A 13,485-nucleotide genomic window follows, 5' to 3' on the forward strand; every position below is an offset into this window, starting at 1 on the left:
GACACACTGACGTTTCGTTTATTCTGTTGAGCGCACTGTCCAATGGCGAACGCCCGTCTTGCCACACTCCTCATGTTATTGGATAACATCGTGAACGGGTGGTGCTAATGCTGAACGGTAATTGGTCCATTCCTCAGGAACTCTTGTGCACTCAACTGAGACACGCACACTCGTGAGGTTGGAGAAGGACGCCAACATGGCTGAAGCAGAGGGGAGCGAAGTTACTTCAGGAGGAATTTTCCAAGAAATCTTCACCTCCCCGTTGAACCTCACCCTGCTCAGCCTCTGCTTGTTCTTGTTGTACAAAATCTTCCGCGGCGACCGGCCGTCGGACCTTGGCGAGGTGGAGAAGCCTCTGCCTAAAATGAAAAAGAAGGATTTCACTCTGGCAGAGTTGAAGCCTTACGATGGAGTGCAGGATCCGCGGATTCTCATGGCCGTTAACGGGAAAGTATTCGACGTGACCAGAGGAAAGAAGTTCTACGGACCAGGTAAACGTTCCTAAAAGCTGCGGTTTCCTCCCGCCTTCCAGCATCTAAGCTAGCCTGAGGCGACCGTTTGTCGTTTCCAAGGTTTAAACAGCTGGTTCATTTCACCAGCAGACTCCGTGCTCTGGGTTTTGGGTCGTTTATTTTAGTTTTTCTGCTGGAATGTGGCGTCACACCCCTTTAATCTGATTTTTATTTTAAAGCGGAGAGGCTGTGGCAACCTTTAAATCAGAGATCGTCTATGAACAAGTTGACTCCTTCTCCAGAAAAAGACCATGGACTGTCGCAGAGCATTTAAAGTGACAAATAATTAGTATTATTGCAATCAAATGATTAAGACTCATTTACACTATTTTCTTAGTTGTTGTTTTCATTTTTATTTATTTAATGTCTTTTATTTAATGTTCTTATTAAATGAATGGTTGAATTGACTAAAACTTTGAATTTATTGTAATTTGAGGTTTTTCTAAACAGAAATCACATTGTTCAATTTGTGTGCGTAAGAAAAAAAACACACACTTATTGATTCCAATATCCTCTCAACTTAATGTCATACCAGATTATATCAGGTACAGCAGAATGAAATAGTTTTAGTTTTCTGTGATTAGCATAATCCATAGCATCTGTTTTTATTTTTGAACATTATTTTAGGTTCAAATTCTGACACTAAATCCCTCATTTGTTGCTCTTTAAAATCTCGCGTGCGCCTTTTTATCACAGAATAACATCTGAATGTCGGATTTACTTAATGAAGTCATTTTTTCCAGGGGTCACAGGAGCGTTTCTGACTCAACCTGTTTGGTTTTTATCTTATCTCATTCTGTAACCTCTGCTGTGCGTGACCTCTGACCGACTGGATAACCGGCGGCCGTCATCCAAAGTCTGCAGCCCTGGACTTTAAATCCCAGCAGGAGATCATGGTTTAACTGATTTTCATGTTTTTAACGTTTTTGCATAAAGTCATTTTTCACAGCAGCATCTGCAGCCTTGAATGTGTCTAAAAGAGGCAAAGTTAAAACTCAACAAACATCAATATAAAGGAAGTTTATAAACTGAAATATCATAAATATTCAAGTTGAAGTTGAATATTTATGATTCTAATGCTTCAGATTATCCGTTGCATTCAGTGAGGATCTGATAGTATGACGCTTTCACTGTGTTATTGAAATATTTTAAAACAAAATGAATATAGCATGATATTTTTATTTGAAACAGAAAAGTAACTTATATTAAAATAATATAAAATTGGTTATGTGTTAATATTAAAATTAAAGTCTTTGACCAGGAGCCATTTATGCTGCTAGCGCTAGGCTAGCACGTTAGCTTTGCTTATATTTACCCAGAATGCCCTGCTCTGTAGTCCACTTCCTGCTTTTAGAGCGGTTTCCGGTCCGCTTGGCGTTCACATTCAAACTGAACCCAGACTAAGGTTTAGAGGACCAGAGGTCAGAGGTCGATTAGAGTTCACACCTCACCAACTGGACTTTGACTAGGCAGACAAAGCGGAGTCGGGTTAAGGCTGAAGGGGTCTGAATGATAAAATCCTTAATTGATTTAGAATAACTGACTCTTCCTCTGGAAGGTTCCCGTTGCTTTAAATGCTCGGTGTTCTTGTTTCTAGCTCCCCCTGCTGTTCAGCCTGTGATTAGCAGATAAAGCTACAGAAACGTTTGGTGTTCTGATCAGCATGCAGACGTTTCATATATATTCACAATTTAAATAAATGATTTTCATTTATCAAAATCAAACTAAACACTAAGCCTGTAATAATAACGCCTTATTCTGGATGATTAATTGCTCCAGACGTTTTTATAATTAATATTGTTAATAATAACGATAATATTGTTGTTTTGAGATCATTTTCCAGTAATATATTGGTAATAATGGCGTAATAATAGAGCAAAAACAGACTCTCACAGATCAACAAACTTTAATTTCCAATGAACATTTAACTCTGGAACTCAAATACATTTTAAATATCTAAAATAAATAAAACAGAATCAATAAATAAAATGAATTATGAAAATTATCCCTAAAAAACACTAAACCGAAAACTTTATCATCCAGTTTTTGGTAGGAAGAGAAAAACAATAAATCATAGAATTGGAAGTTATTGATATGACTTAAATTTGTGATGTGATGAGTTGATTTATCGATGGTTGTGGCCGGCGTCCCTGCAGACGGGCCGTACGGCGTGTTCGCCGGCAGAGACGCCTCCAGAGGCCTGGCCACCTTCTGCCTGGACAGAGACGCCCTGAAGCCGGAGTACGACGACCTGTCGGACCTGAACGCCATGCAGCAGGAGAGCCTGGCCGAGTGGGAGACGCAGTTCACCAGTCGGTTTCCTTTCTACTCATCCATTTTCTGTTTCTGATCATTTTGGAAAAACACCGTTAAAACATTCTGATTGGTTCTGAGGTTTTAGCGATCAGAACCAAGCGGCTTTCAGGTTCACCTGATCCAGACGTCCTGCTCACATTATCAATAAAATAATCAGATTTCACATTTCAGATTTATTCGTGTCCCAAATTGGGCAACAAAACATACCAAAAGGACATGTAATACAAATCCATACGTAATGTGAAGAATGCAGCGGGTGTTTCATTATCACTAGACCAGGTGCAATCCCCCCACCTGGTCCTGCAGTAAGATGAGACATTGCTGCAGGAACAAAGGAGAGCTTCGACCTGCTGCTTTTTCTACTAGGAGTCTGAGTCTGTAAAGGACGAGAAGCATCAGCAATAATGGCTTTAGTTTTCCTCATGATTAGTTTTCTACACTGTTCTGTTAGTGATTATTGATCAACTCCTAAGATCTTATTGCTAGTATGTTTTAATCTGCTAAGGGAGTTTTTTAAAAACACGTAATCAACATGTGTTTTAATCTTTCTGCTTCAGACTGAACCTTTTTAGTTGTTCCTAACTCCTGATTGATTCTAACTGGGACTGAAGATAATTATTGTTTTAGTTATTGATTAATCGATTAATCAGATCAAATAAACGGGTATTTCTGCATTTAGCTGCTTAAACCTTTTTCAGACATTATATTTACTGTTATTGCATTTTAGGCAATAAAATATTTTCTTTAAGAGAGGAATCGAGTTATTTATTTGCATCTTTTAATGGTTTAATACATTAAAAAACTAAAGCAGCTAAATGAAAAGTTAGCCCATTTTTATCATGTTAATCAGAATCACTGGAATAATCTGTGACTCAGCCGAAGATTATTTCAGTTTCCACTGGAAAAACCTTTAAATCCTGAAACCTGATGGGTTCTGTTGCAGTGAAATACGATTACATCGGGAAACTGCTGAAACCGGGAGAAGAACCGAGCGAATACACGGACGAAGAGGAGGGAAAGGACAAGAAGAGCGACTAGAGGACGAAGAGGAGGACGAAGAGGAGACTGGCCTTACCGTTTGTAGCGCCTTCGCTCTGAGCTTCAGGACTTTCTGAGAAAACATTTCCATTTCCTTCAGCTTTGGACCAATCACTGATCTGCGTTTCTCTCCGTTTCTTCGGGCCGTTAACGGTGAAGCGCCGTGTTTCTGCTCAGATCGTCTCTTTGTAATCGGTTTCATCTGAACTCAAACTCGGCTGAATTGGTGAAAATAAAAATGTGTCAGAAGCTGTTTGGACTCTTTCTGATGAAAACCTTTTAAAGACGATAAATTAGCATAATTATTGCATCTTAAATGTTAAGGAAGCTGCATGTAGACGGAGTTACAAACAACTGATCTGGACTGTTTTGTACATAATCGATTCCCAACCTGAACAGAAACGGTTCATTCAGATTTCTGCTGTTTTCTCTGCTTTTACATTGTGAGACATTTTAAACTTTTTGCTTCTTTTTTATGTTTAAGATGAAATATAATCATTTGAAGACTTTTAATGACACTACGCTCTGAAACTACTGTTGTAATAAACTGCTTCTGTTTTTATTATTTTAGCACTAAATCAGGATCTGATCTTTACATTTATTCTGGTTACTAAAATGATCTTCTGATGGTTTTAAGCTCAAACTCATTTAAAGTTTATTTTTCTGTTTTGCTCTTGTTTTACGCATTTAATTTGTTATAAAATGAAGCAATATTTTCCTGTATGTATGCATAGGGTCTCAGACATAATCTCTGAATCATATTTTGATTTAATAAAGAAAAGTTTAAAATGACCAGCTGGGTGACTTTTGTTTCAGTTTCTTAAAGTTAAACATTTACAAATTAAGTAATTTTTTTTTTTGTTGAGCAGATATTAAAACGGATAAAAACACCAGCAATCAGCCTGAAACCTGGAGTAGTGATGACCTCTGACCTCTGACCTGACCCTTCACAACCACATAAAGACGGTCACAAAGTCGGTCTTTTATCAGCTGAAGAACATCTAGAGCAGGGGTGTCAAACTCAATTTCACCAAGGGCCACTTCAGCATATTGGCCACCCTCAATGGGCCACATTGACGGTATAAATCAGGAATGCCCAAGTGCAATCCTCCAGACGGCAACTTTTAGATGCGTCCCTGCTAAAACATACCCCAGACAAAAAGTTGACTTCCCTCATTAGCAGCAACTCAGTTCTGTAGAGGGCTATGAATGAGTCAATGATCCAGGCGTGTTAGAGAAAGAACGCATCTAAAGTTGCAGAGTGATAGGTCTGGAAAACTAGACTTGGGCAACCCTAGCATAAATGTATGAAAATACAATGTTAAAAATAAATTAAACACCTCATATTGTTAAATAACTGATTTTATGTATTCAAGTTTTAAATATTACATTTGAGTTTGCATGGATGTAAAATTACTGCTCAGTTTAAAAATTACAGTATTTTTAAACTGAGCAGTTTAAAAATATGCTCAGTATTTTTAAACTGCTCAGCTAAACTTCGCTCTTTAGCTCGTTAGCTTGTCGATGTTTCAGTTTTATTCGCTGGGAAAATTATTCTTTGTCTGCTTTGAAGATAAGCAGACAAATAATAAAAAACAAGTTTTGATATTAACTCTCAACTTCATTCACAAAACGTTTTCGTTATTTATTACACAACGAACATGTATTTCACATAAGAACAAAACAATGAGGTGAAGTTGCCTGTCCTTGAACACAACGCTGATCCCTCTTCACCCTGTCACCAACTCACACACATCCTCATTGTGTTGTGTTCTGTAAATAAACAAAACACAAGCAAAATCAATAAACTATATGCATATTCCAGTATACTGAGTTTTGGTTTTACATTCATTCTATTTAAATGTAGTTTGTTTGTGCTTACCAATGTTTTCTGGCCGGATGTCAGGCACCGTTTTCCCCTGGTCAGTTCGTCGATGTCTGGTTTTAGTTCTATTCTGTGGCAATCCGCAAAACGGCGTGTAGGTTTTCGTCAGTAATGCGCGATCTGTGCTTGGTCTTGTTTAAATTCATTATTGAAAACATCTGTTCGCACAGATAGGTGCTTCCAAACGTGGACAAAACACGAGCTGCATGGAGTCGAAGCTGTGGCATCAAATCAGGGGGCAGGAGACGGTAAAAGTCCTCGATTGAAACATCACGGGACTTCGCTCTTTAGCTTGTTAGCTTGTCGATGTTTCAGTTTTATTCGCTGGGAAAATTAATAATCAGCTTGAGGTGACTCTGCTGCACTCTAGTGGTGAGAAGCCGTAATGTTGGATGCTAAGAATCGGAAGGCATTATGGGAGATGTAGTTTGTAGTCAATTCGTGCTCAAAACCTATTTTAAGTCAATCAATGGGGCTGTAAAACGGTGGTAGGGGGGAGAGGGCCACATAAAATGACGTAGCGGGCCACATGTGGCCCGCGGGCCTTGAGTTTGACACATGTGATCTAGAGCATTAGTGCCGTCAGGGGAGGCAGATATATCACCTGCCATCATGGAAAAATATAAAATGATCAAATAATTTATATTGTTATTTTCACCCTGTGGTTTGTACTATAAAGTATTTATTTTTCATTTAGTTTAACCAATTCTGATTATTTTTTCTTCAAAATCGCTGAGTTTTCCCATTTCCCATTTAAATGTTCAGAAGCAGTTTTTCCCCTTGATGTGGAGCAAAGACAAAATGAATAATATCTACATGGAGTTAACGGAGTTATTCTACGGCGGCAGCGCTATGCATGACGTAAATGAATATGTCAGGCTTTTATTAAATTTCGCATGCTCAGAATTTCCTTATGTAAACAATAACATGCAGGGGATCTATGTTTGTAAACATGATTATGATTAAGTCAGAGCCTCATGCGTTTATCTTCAGTCGCTTTGATTCCTGCAGCAGCTGCTGGAGTTCTGACCAGAACCAGGAGGATAGAGACATAAACCCAGTTCTTCAGAACCTCCACTGGGTCCCTGTAGCTCAGAGAATAAACTTTAAATCCTGTTAGTTTATAAACCACTGAACGGATCAGAACCACAACACATTAAAGATCTGCTGCTGCTGCTGGATCAACCTTCCAGACCCCTCAGGTTCTGGTTCTGGTTCTGGTTCTGGTTCTGCATCAGAAACACTGAGATCCTTTAAATCCAGACTAAAAGCAGCTGGTTAGAGTTTTACTTGAAACGTAATCAATAATCAATTTAACGATGGAACTCGACTTAATGTCCCGATTGATTGTTGATTCTGTTTCATGACTTTCTATGATGTAAAGAAAAGCTGCTGAAACTTTCTGTACAGATCAAATTGGATTTGATTTAGTTTAATACTTTTTATGATCATCAGTTAATTTAACTTTATAAAAATAATTTTAAACTGTAAATGTAAATTAATGTTTAGTATCAAATATATTTAGAACAAAATTAATACTGAATGTTTTTCATTTTTTTGCATCATGTTTGTTGTATTTTATTGTGATTTTATGGGACAAAACAAAGAAGAGAATATTTATGAAGTGAATAGTAAGAAAGGAAAAAGGGTTTTTCAATTTGTTTTAAATGTCTTTGTATTTGCTGATGGTCAAACTTTGATGCTCTGGGTCATGCAGAGTGAAGTTTGGTCAGATTGAATGGAGCAGGACTTTTCAAGCCTCACTGCAGATTCTCCATTAGATTTTAGTCTGGACTTTGACTGGGCCATTTGAAGACATGGCTATTTTTGGTTTGGATCGGCTCTGACTGATTCTGCTGCTGGAAGGAGAAACTTCAACATGCCTTCCAGAAAGGGCCAGTCTGTAGCTCTATGATGTAGCAACGCATCCCCACAGCATGATGCTGCCACTACCATGTTCCACTACTGAGATGGCGTGCAGAAAGTTTCTGACACATCTAGGCCAAACAGCTGTAGTTTAATGTTTGCTGTGTTCCCTATGCTGCTCAAATCAAACTGCAGATAATAGTTTTTAATCATTCTTTTCTGGAAACTGAAGCAGTTTCCAGAAAATGACTCATAGTTTTCCTGTAAACAGATTCTCTGCTTACTTTTAAATGTTGAGACAGTTCTTTAAGGTAAAAAGTCAACAGACAGAGGCAACATGCTGGACAGGTGAGAGAATTGACTGCATTAAAAGCAGTAAAATATATATGCATTTCAGTTAATTCATAAATGCCTTAAAAATCAGTTTTTCCTCATGCTACAAATTAGAATATCAAACATTTTATCTTTGTTTGCCTTACATTAGTAATTCAACTTATTTAGAGGGTTCTAATTAATGTGTTGGATCCTCTAAAAGTGAGCAGGTCTAAAGTTATAAAATAAAAACTTCAGAATATTTTTACTGGACTGAACAACAGAACGTGAAGTACAGATGTTACAGTAACATATCAATATTTGTAGCATATCTTCACATACCGCTAGAAGTTTAAATGTTCTCATCTCAGGGGCAATTTAAGGCCAAAGCAAAAACTATTCCTGGTGTGTTATAGAATTAAAAAGGTAAGTGTCAGAAGTGGGATTCGAACCCACGCCTCCATTCGGAGACCAGAAGTCCCGTTGATACGGAAGGTTTGATCCTTGAGTCTGGCGCCTTAGACCACTCGGCCATCCTGACACAGTCACATTGTAGAAATTTCACTATATATTTAATCCGTCTCACAGACTTAAGTGTTTTGATTTTGAATATAAAGGATTATTCTATTATGATGTATATGTGGAAAATGACGTACATGTGTTTAGTTAGGTGTAGGGCGTACAATACTTTTAACGGTTAGTTTTTCTGTACGCATGCGTATTGTAAAAGTCCCAGTCATGCGGCATTGAAGTAGCCAGCTCGAACGGAAATATTTTAAAGAACAGAACAAAAGTTTTTGTACATGCCGTTTAATTATGATTGTTTTATTCATTTTATCTCATTGAGTTATTACAGGGATGGTATTTAACATATACTTATTTAAGTTGTAGACTATACAGTTTTAGAACTCATTCATGTGTTAAAACTACGGTACGTGAACGCCTCAGCTTCCGGTATATCTGCCTCTGACGGCCATATTGGACTTTTTCAAGGGTATCTGAAGACGCTAAGCCAGACGACATGTACCGGTTTGCGAAGACTGTAGCTATCCTCGGAGGTAAGGAGACTGCTTTCCTTTGTAATTTATATCCTATTTTATGTTATTAGATCAAAGATCAGTCTATTATCAATCAACAGAAGGGAGTAAAAAGGTTTTTGGTTGTTTGACCGCCCTCCTACATGCCTGCCGTTAGCTAGCCACTAATAGCATGCCCTATGGAATCCTGATGCATTCACACATTATGCGTTTTTATGTGTTTTACTGCATAAAACACATAAGCCCGGGGTTCTGGTAATTCAAATACACAACTTACATTGGTGAACACAGTACGGTGTACTAAGTGTTTTCCAGCTCGGTGTAATTAAGATTACAGTTAGTTTGAAAATGTTAGTGTCATAAAACACAAGCATTGTTGTTCCTGCGAAGTCAATCAGGACAGAAAAGCTCACAATAATTTTTCTTAAACACGTTAAAATCTACTGTAAAATAAACACTTGATTTCAGAAGTGGGTTTGTAGTTTCTTACAGGACTGCACTTCAACTTTTACAAATGAAAAATGTTTCCAAGAAATATAAATGCTATCATTTTCAGGAAAAACTTTTGGATGACAGTCTTTCACACCAAAACGGCCTTTTACTAGTTATACAAACTTATTTTAAATCCGTGGTTTATTCTTGTTTTATTTGCAGAGTCCAGGTTATCTTTATGTCTCATTTGTATTTAATGTGTTTTTTTTTTATCTAGATGCATATAATGTTCTACATTGCTCATTAAGGTTATTCTGCTCGTTCAAACTCTAAAAATCTTGTACCTCTATAATATGTTCCTTTTCATTTGAAGACGAGTTAAACCTATTAAACTTTTTAAAGTAAAATGAGTTATTATTTTAGTTTTATTGTTGAAGTAACCAGATTGACTTTTTTTATCCATAAATAACGTTGATGTTGACATTTTGATTGGAGTTGTGCGAACGCTCCTCAGACTGTCTGCTTGTGGTTTCTGGAAAACGTATTCTCCATCAGTTTTTAATTTTGCAAAGCTTCATTCTGATTGAGACTTCTATTTCTGCTTTTACACATGTTTATAATTAATGGTAATTTATTGTCCATGACAGCCACCTGATCTCTTTATTTCTTTAGTTGATGATGCGTAGCCTCCAATGCGTCGCCTCCAGGATTAAACCCAGGCGGTGTCTCTCTGTCTCTCTGTCTCTCTGTCTCTCTGCAGGCCGGGCCGGGCGGCAGCTGAGGCATGGATCCACCGCGCCTCAGGACTTCCACTCCAAGTACGGCATGGGAGTTCTGGTCAGTGGCTCCGTCTTCTGCACCGCCGTCTGGGCATATGTAAGTAACAACAGAAGCTTTTATTAAAATATGCAAATCAGACAGATTCTGATTCTGATCCTCTGAATAAATGAATGTTGGATATCAATTTAAGGGAATAAAAACTGGAGAAAGTTTAAAGACAGTAAGAAAGCAAAAGCCTTAGTTTGGAAAAAATGTGATTAGTTTTAATCTGCATTTTACCCAAATGTTTTGTGGAATTGTCTTTATGTAATTTTTGGTGATGATGATTTTACTGTCACCTATTGACATCAACTCTTCCCTCAAACAGAGGAAATATTTTACTGAGTTCATAAATCTGCAGATACTGAAAAATGTGGATTTATTATTAAAAATGTAGATTTCTTGTTTTGAAGAAACTTATGGAAAATGTTTTAACCTTCACTGCATACATTTTCTCCTTATAAAATAATACAAACCGTCAGTCATACATTATTTCAAAGTGACAGTTGTAGGATTTTATTTTTTTCTGATGGTATAATTTTCAAGTATTCATGCTAGACTCCACAACACCAACGTCACCTGCGCAACACGCTTTCTGTTGTTAATTTTGACCGCTAGAGGGCAGCAAAAGGTTGCTTTCTATTACATGAAATTATGACAAAACTCTTGTCATTCAAAAAAAAAGAAGAGAAAAACTGGATTTTATTTTGCATTGAATGTAAATCAAAGGTCTGCATAGTGCCACATTGAGCTTAACCTTTCGATTGTTCTGCTTTACGTTTGTCATGTCTGTTATTTCTTTTATAACTTTTATCTTTAAAGCATACAAATGAAGGTGAAACATTATTTATCCTGGACATCAACACAGGGCCCAAAATTTACCTGGAAAATTACAAAATGATCCCAGTCAATGATCTGAAATCTGAAATGTGTTTAAATCTTTGGTCTGAAGACATAAAACATTTTAAAACCTGAAGCCTGAGCTGATTGTCAGACTTTATTCCATCTGGTGTTAGTTTAGTGACCTTTTGTTACTGGTGGCTGTGCAGGTTCTGACCCAGACGGGAATCGCGTGGAACGTGTCTCCAGTCAAGAGAATGACGCCCAAACCGTGGAGAGACGCAGAGTGAAGAGCAGCAAGCGTCTGGATGGACACACATGATCTGTGTTCACATGGAAATTTCTCTTTATTCCAACAAACTTTGTTCAAATAAATTGATTCCACTTCTCTGCTGTTTGAAGGTTGTTTCCAGGAAAGAACAGAAATCTTCCTGCTTATATAAATGACTTGCAGTATATTTTCAACGTTCAGGAATAAAAATCTGTTAAAGAATATAACTGTTTTTATTTGTATTATTTTCCATTGGTTCTTTGGATACAAAGTCCTGCTGGAAACTGCTGAGATGTTTCTTATTAAACACATTTAATTCAACTGATTGATTAATATGAAGCAAAAACCTGCCAAAATAATTAGGAAGCCATCTAAAATATGCTGCAATGAGACTGACAGACGCAGTACTTGCTTTAATGTTTGTTTTTCTGCTTCAGTGTACCAGAGTTTAACTGGTAGATGATATCAAAAAATGTAGTTTAATGGGTTAAAACTGGATTTATTTTATAAAACAAAAGCATTTTAAATGTAGAAATACCAAGATGTAATGGCATTCATGATTTATCAAGTTTATTAACTGGTCGTATGTTTAAAATACTGCAACTCGCATAAGATAAAAATGTTTAAGAATCTACTTTAAAATGTATAAAATTGGGATTCCACTTATAAGTCACGGAAAACTTTATTTAAAGCTTATTTGTAAGATTTGTGCAATATTTATCGGTCAATCCTTGGTCAAAGCTGAATGATTATTTGCGAGGCATATTAATTTAATAATACATTTTAAACCAGACAAGTATGCAGTCGGAGGTTTATTCTAAAGTAAACCGGCCACAGCTTCAACTCTTAAGAAAACTATCATATATATTATATTTAATTTACCTTTAGTATTTTTGAGTTAATCACATCAACACATGAAGATATACTATTTTTATTTATATATTTTATAAAGATCTGCTGGTACCGTTACCAGACACATCGAAGAATTCCGTCAGGAGACGTTCATCCCTCTAATCCAATCAGAACACACCAGTTCTAACCGTATTCGCCAATCAGACGCCGGGGGAGAGATTTGCCCCGCCTCCACGCTCTTCCTTTGCTCTGCTTTAAGGTCACCAGTGACATTCGGTAGCTAACTCGCCAGCAGCCGGGGGAAGCGGAGGAGAGCCAGTCAGGACGGTGAACGACAGAACCAACCGAACCAGCCAACATGTCTCTCTCCAACAAACTCACTCTGGACAAGGTGGACGTCAATGGGAAGCGGGTCATTATGAGGTGGGCAGTTTAATGTCGCTTGTAGCCGCGGCAACTCAAACAACAGCTAATGTGGAAGGAGCCGTCAGTTAGCTGGTATCCATCAGTTCGGTAGTAATGTCTGTCCGGTCGGTATGTTGGGACTCTAAAGTGATGCTTCACTGTAGCCAAGCAGAGTCACAGGAAGTGAATCAGTGTGTCGTCACGTTTTCCGTCCCCGTTACGTGCTTGAGAGGAGAAGCTGAATGGATGAAACCTCTGCATTAACATGCTGCTCGGCCTGCCATTTAATGTCAGAAACACGGTCCGGTTTGAGGGATACGGAAGGCGATTAGGGCCATTTAAAAAAGTCAAAATTCCTTAAATTCAACCAGTTTAGAGGTTTTTAGAAGAGATCTGCCATTATCGGCGTTTTTTGCGTGGGTAGCTCTGAAGGGACCGATTTATTTCTTACTTAATTAATAAAAGCATTAAAGTGAACATCTCCCATTTTTTTGTCCATAAACCCGTCACCTAACTACACCTCCTTAAAATTCAGTGAAATGCATAGAGAACGTTTTGATCCAGAAATTTGAGTATAACACAGGGTTGTAGCTTGCTGGCTTTTTATTTTATGTCACATAATCTATATTTATGTGATGTCAAAACCAGATCAGCAGAAAAGAGCCCGAAGTGCTTTCCTCCGAGGAGTGGCATCCTGTCTAGATGTGCTTCTTGCTCCGTTTTATTGGATAAATGTCTTTAACTGGATCCTCAGTCTGTTGGCGAGCGTTTGAAACCGACACCATGTGTGGAAATGTCAGAGGGCCATGAGGGTTTGCTCAGTATAGGACAAGGTTCACGTAAAGCCAGCACTGCTCGGCGTTAAAAGGTCATTTTCAGTCGATTCCAGGCCTGTAGCAG

General features: G+C 37.8%; 3 protein-coding genes and 1 non-coding gene across 5 annotated transcripts in view; 3 read left to right on the plus strand and 1 right to left on the minus strand.

The window, feature by feature from the left end:
- Positions 1–155: 155 nt before the first annotated feature.
- On the plus strand, positions 156–4,658 carry pgrmc1 (progesterone receptor membrane component 1). Its single transcript, XM_032576890.1, has 3 exons — positions 156–491; positions 2,669–2,824; positions 3,772–4,658. Exons 1-3 carry the CDS (start codon positions 197–199, stop codon positions 3,864–3,866), a joined length of 546 nt encoding a protein of 181 aa, XP_032432781.1. The 5' UTR covers positions 156–196; the 3' UTR covers positions 3,867–4,658.
- Positions 4,659–8,360: 3,702 nt separating this feature from the next.
- trnal-caa (transfer RNA leucine (anticodon CAA)) lies at positions 8,361–8,470 on the minus strand. The gene is made up of 2 exons: positions 8,433–8,470; positions 8,361–8,406 (listed from the first exon to the last, which is right to left on the minus strand). It is a non-coding gene; the product is annotated as a tRNA-Leu (tRNA).
- A 376-nt stretch (positions 8,471–8,846) lies between these two features.
- cox7b (cytochrome c oxidase subunit 7B) lies at positions 8,847–11,555 on the plus strand. Its single transcript, XM_032577370.1, has 3 exons — positions 8,847–8,987; positions 10,159–10,274; positions 11,267–11,555. Exons 1-3 carry the CDS (start codon positions 8,951–8,953, stop codon positions 11,345–11,347), a joined length of 234 nt encoding a protein of 77 aa, XP_032433261.1. The 5' UTR covers positions 8,847–8,950; the 3' UTR covers positions 11,348–11,555.
- An 870-nt stretch (positions 11,556–12,425) lies between these two features.
- Positions 12,426–13,485, plus strand: part of pgk1 (phosphoglycerate kinase 1) — a 29,446-nt gene continuing 28,386 nt past the window's right edge. For both annotated transcript variants that reach the window (XM_032576334.1, XM_032576333.1), the window contains exon 1: positions 12,426–12,603. In XM_032576334.1, coding sequence (XP_032432225.1) covers positions 12,539–12,603 — 65 coding nt within the window. In that variant the 5' untranslated portion in view covers positions 12,426–12,538. The remainder of the gene's footprint in view (positions 12,604–13,485) is intronic.

This window comes from Xiphophorus hellerii, chromosome 11, assembly GCF_003331165.1.
Source record: "Xiphophorus hellerii strain 12219 chromosome 11, Xiphophorus_hellerii-4.1, whole genome shotgun sequence".
Classification (NCBI taxonomy): Eukaryota; Metazoa; Chordata; class Actinopteri; order Cyprinodontiformes; family Poeciliidae; genus Xiphophorus; species Xiphophorus hellerii.

Excerpts from the sequence above, each read along its gene's own strand:
- cox7b (XM_032577370.1), top strand. The coding sequence starts at position 8,951 with ATGTACCGGTTTGCGAAGACTGTAGCTATCCTCGGAG. Across the intron at positions 8,988-10,158 it reads GACTGTAGCTATCCTCGGAG|GCCGGGCCGGGCGGCAGCTG; the intron begins GTAAGGAGACTG and ends GTCTCTCTGCAG. Across the intron at positions 10,275-11,266 it reads GCACCGCCGTCTGGGCATAT|GTTCTGACCCAGACGGGAAT; the intron begins GTAAGTAACAAC and ends GTGGCTGTGCAG.
- pgrmc1 (XM_032576890.1), top strand. The coding sequence starts at position 197 with ATGGCTGAAGCAGAGGGGAGCGAAGTTACTTCAGGAGGAATTTTCCAA. Across the intron at positions 492-2,668 it reads AAAGAAGTTCTACGGACCAG|ACGGGCCGTACGGCGTGTTC; the intron begins GTAAACGTTCCT and ends GCGTCCCTGCAG. Across the intron at positions 2,825-3,771 it reads GTGGGAGACGCAGTTCACCA|TGAAATACGATTACATCGGG; the intron begins GTCGGTTTCCTT and ends GTTCTGTTGCAG.